Here is a 4,904-nt window from a genome sequence, read left to right on the forward strand (position 1 = left end):
GTATATTCTTTTTATCTACTTTTATATTATTATTTTTTATTTTCTATATTTTTAACTATTTCAACAATTAACCCCACATATCAAATTTTATTTTTTTCACATATTTTTCAAACAAAATAATTTATTATTTAAAAAATTAAACTAATAAAAAAATAAAATATTATTTTATTAATTAAAATAACTTGATTGCTAAAATATTATATTTTTATTATTGATATTGCTAAAATATTATATTTAAGAACATAACAGAAAATAAAATATAAGAAAATAATTAACATTAACAACAATGTAAAAATTACAAATTTAATGTGTACTTAACTATCTGAATTAGTGTATTCCTCCCATAGGTGATCTATCAATGCATTACGAAGCGCAATATGAGCATCTTTATCCTTGATTTGTCTGTAACGTGCAATAAATTAATTAAATCTTATAGTTTCATCTGCTATAATATCAACTTTCTGGTGTTGGTGCTTCCCTCACTTCTTGTATTGGTGCATAAAGATCACGTTCATCCTCGATTATCATATTGTGCATAATAATGCATGTAGTCATTATGTCATGTAATACATGTTTTTTCCAAAACGTGATGATCCTGTCATAATTGCAAATCGTGATTGGAGAGCTCCGAACGCACGTTCTACATCTTTTCTACATGCTTCCTGTTTCATGGTAAAATATTTTTTCTTCCTACCTTGTGGCTGTTGGATTGTTTGTACAATAGTAGCTCATTTTGGATATACACCATCAGCTAAATAATAACTCATGTTATACTCTTTTCCTTGAATAACATAGTGAGCGGGAGGAGCAATAGCTTGAGCTGATTTAGAGAAAATATTAGATGGCTCCAGCACATTGATATCATTATTGGTGTCTGGCATACCAAAATATGCGTGTCATATCTAAAGATCATAATTTGCTATAGCTTCAAGGATAATAGTTGGTGACCCACTACGTCATGTGTATTGCCCAGACCATACCGTTGGACAATTTTTTCATTTCCAATACATACAATCAAGACTTCCTAACATTCCTGGAAAACCATGTTTTTTACCAATATAGAGTAGCCTAGCAATATCATTAGCGTTAGGTGTTCGTAGATACTGCTCTGCGAATATCTCCACTATAGCACGACAAAAATTTGACATACTTTCAATTGCTATTGACTCTCCTATTTTAACGTATTCGTTCATAGCATCAGCTGGTAGACCGTATACCAACATGCGAAAAATAGCTGTTACTTTCTGTAACGGTGATAATCCCATTCTACCTAGTCCATCACTTCGTTGTTGGAAGTAATAGTCATGATCTTTCATTGCATCAACAATACGAAGGAACAAACTTCGTGACATCCGATATCGACGACGAAACATATCTTCACCAAAACGTGGATTATCGGCAAAGTAATCTATGACCAAATTCTGATGCGTAGTTTCTCGATCACGGTTGATCACTGCATGACCGGGAATCGAGCCACCATGGATCGGTTGGTAGTTTTGTTGACGTAAATTGTTACTGATGAACATGTTGTTGTTAATGTACTCACGAATTACTTCTTCGGTTTCATCAATCACTGCAATGATATTTTTTAGAAAATTATCATCATCCGAAAATGAAGATGATGATAAATATGATGGACCTCCAGCACCAAAATTCATTTTTGAAGTAAGTAAATAATGACTGAAGTATGCAGAAATGGAGAATAATAATTTTAACACATCAACGAATAATTGTATGGAGGTACCTAATCTAGTATGCTATTTATAAAACTTTGCTTAGCTGTATACATTGAACAATGTGTAAAGTTAACCTGATTTTAGGAAATGATTTCTAGCTGTTATTAATTTGTCATAAAATTTAAATTTGTTTAGCTGTATACGTTGGACAATGTGTAAAGCTGAGCTAATTTCAGAAAATGATTCCCACTCATATAAAGTTTTCACATAATTCAATGAATGCTTAGCTGTATACGTTGGACAATATGTAAAGCTGAGCTGATTTCAGAAAATGATTCACACTCATATAAAGTTTTCACACAAATTAATGAATGCTTAACTGTATATGTTGGAAGATGATGTGTAAAGATGATCAGTTTGTACACAACGATTCAATTTCAAATGTTGACCACCGACAAATTCAAATTCAAAAAAAAATTTGAATTGGCTATAAATAACATTCACAAATTCTACTTCAAACCACCTAATTCGAAGTATTTCTTCAAAGTATTTCTAATCTCCAAACCAACCGTTTTTTACAAAAAAAATGTCGGTTCGATCATCTGGATACACGGTTACTGAAGATGTGCTCCCTTGTCAAGTATTCATGAATATTTCTCAAGACCATATTATCGGTAGAAACCAGTCTCGAGATGCATTTTGGTCTCGTGTGGAGGACAGTTACAATGAACTTTGAGATTAGCATTTTGAGGTGCGTACGAGCCGATCGGTTTGTTCTCGAATGGAAATCATAAGTAATGAAGTAAGGAAATTGAATGTGTTCTTAAGACAAGTAGAGAATCTGAATCCAAGTGGTGTTTCAGATGGATATATTGTAAGTATTCTGTTAATTATCTTTTAAAATTTATTATTATTGTTGAAATACATAACTTGATGTTCACTATAATCTGCAGTTAGTTTGAGCAAAGATGTTATTTATGCAAGAACCAAAGTACAAAAAAGGTTTCAAATTTGATCATGTCTGGAATATGGTTAAAAATTTCGAAAAATTTAAAGATGATGTCCCCACAGCAAGACAAGTTGGTCGAAGACAACCCCAAAGTGTGAACTTCGACTCGTCACAATCAGATAATCCCACTCCGAAATCCCCCTATATCAACATCTCCTGGACTGTCATCATTTACTCCACCTGAACGACCTATTGGGGTAAAAAAACCAAGTTGAAAAAGAAAAATGATGATCATGAGTCAAATGTAGTGGACTCCATCGACACAAATAACAATCGACTTATAGACAGGTTAGACAATGCGAGCTTGGACAGACAAGTAGCATTTGATATCGAACGAGAAAAGATAGCCATGACAAAAGATAGAGATGAATGAAAAATTATAATGAAAGATTTGAATTCCATTGCTGATCCAAACGTGCGTGAGTACGTTCGAGCTCAAAAAATTAAAATAATACAAAAAAGAAATCAACAAGAACAAGAGTATGCTTCTAATTTTGGCAATTATTTCAATGATATTGGACACTCTGGATCCGATCCACCAGATTATTAAGAGTTGCTTGTCCATCTTATGTAATGTTATATGTTTAGTTTGTATTTTATGTTTTATTTTAATGAAGTTTTATATTATATGTGACAGTTTTTATATGTTATGTATTTCGGTTATGTAATTTATATTTGAATTATGTGTTAGGATTGCTCTTTATATTTTTAATTTATATCTCATGGGACTTTAATTATAATGTCTAGATTTTAATATTATAATTAATAATAATATCTTTTAAACTTTAACATTATTTTATTATTTAAAAATAATTTATTTTGTTCAAATTATACAATTGGGCTAAAATTATAAAATTTAAATATTATTGGGGTTGTTTTATAAATTTAAATAAAACAGTTAGGGTCAAATTGTAAATACATAAAATTAAAAGATAAAAAAAAGTAAAAAAAAAAACAATAATGCGGTGATGAACAGTGCGACGCCATATTTGCCGTCGCACTGTTCGATTTCGCTAAAATGCCCCAAGGAATGCGGCTCAACGGCATTTTTAACTGTTGTTTGCGGCATTTTGCCGCTGCGTAGGAGTTGGCCTTAGAGAGAGAGAGAGTCTCGAGGAATTGACCCGAACACCCCCAAATCAAACAGATCGTGAGTTGTATTTGAATCTTTTCTGATATGAACCCTCTTTCCTTCTTCCTCAAAACAACGGTAAAAATACAACGTGCTTCTAGAGGGAGGGGGCGAGGTTCCATGTTGTCGTACTTTTTAGTTGTTGTTGTCTAGGTGTGGACCGTGGAAGTAAAAGCCCGGTCGCGGGTCTCATTGTGTGCAACACGACCCACGGTATCGTGGTCAAGCGCCCACGATAAGTAGTGGCGCCTCTTGATACGCGGGGCGTCAATCGCAGGCTCGCAGCAAAAACAAGGCAACATGAGATTTGATGTAGCAATGAAAAAGACATAGGGGTCTAAAATCATAAAAACCATAATAAAAAAAAAATCAATAGGACCTATGTATTTTAATTCTTTATGTAGACTCGACCAAAAACTTTCCTCCAAACGCCTCCCCTCTAGAAACCGCTGCTTCGACTCGCGAAAGGGTGAAATGTCTGACTTTTGACGCAAGAAAGGAAATTCATTCCATTCTTTTTTTTTTCAAATTTAATAACACGTTGATATCATTAACAGGAGAAAATGTGATACAATTAAAAAAAAAAAGACAAAATTTTGAATTCGACCAAACTTCATTGTCAAAAACGACTAATTTTCAATTTAATTGTTAAAATCGACCCAGTTTTAGATTTTGGAGAAAAATTTTACGAAACTTCATGGGACTTGAAGTCCCGTGAAGTTTTATACCCGCAAAAGTTACGGTCTCAGTTTCTTCACGGATCGTAAATAACGACGCGCTTAAATTTCATGATTTCGCCAAAATCGACTCAGTTTTAACCAACTCGCTAAAACAAAAATAATTTTAACAATTAAATTAGAAATAAGTCGTTTTTAACAATTAAGTTGCCAAATGAGTCGAATTTGAAAATTTGTCCTTAAAAAAAATAGCAGAAACACTCTCCCTTCTCAACATCTCTCTTCTTTATTTTATATATAAAAGGTAAGGGAACCCGAGCTTTGCAGCCTCCAGATTCTCCTCCCTCCCTCTTCAGATCTCTTCATCGTCGTCCTCCTCCTCCTCCGTCACGATGCACCGGACTTCATCT

General features: G+C 33.2%; 1 protein-coding gene across 1 annotated transcript; it reads right to left on the reverse strand.

Moving 5' to 3' along the window:
• Positions 315 to 1,658, reverse strand: LOC109830908. Its single transcript, XM_020398265.1, has 4 exons — positions 1,640 to 1,658; positions 1,013 to 1,573; positions 775 to 874; positions 315 to 402 (listed from the first exon to the last, which is right to left on the reverse strand). The coding sequence occupies exons 1-4, from the start codon at positions 1,656 to 1,658 to the stop codon at positions 315 to 317; spliced, it is 768 nt and encodes a 255-aa protein (XP_020253854.1).

The sequence above is a fragment of the Asparagus officinalis genome, chromosome 2 (genome assembly GCF_001876935.1).
Source record: "Asparagus officinalis chromosome 2, Aspof.V1, whole genome shotgun sequence".
Lineage (NCBI taxonomy): Eukaryota > Viridiplantae > Streptophyta > Magnoliopsida > Asparagales > Asparagaceae > Asparagus > Asparagus officinalis.

Coding starts and splice junctions, on each gene's coding strand:
- LOC109830908 (XM_020398265.1), bottom strand. Junction 875..1,012: donor AATGTTAGGAAGTCTTGATT/GTATGTATTGGA, acceptor TTGGTATGCCAG/ACACCAATAATGATATCAAT. Junction 403..774: donor TATGTTATTCAAGGAAAAGA/GTATAACATGAG, acceptor TGCACGTTACAG/ACAAATCAAGGATAAAGATG.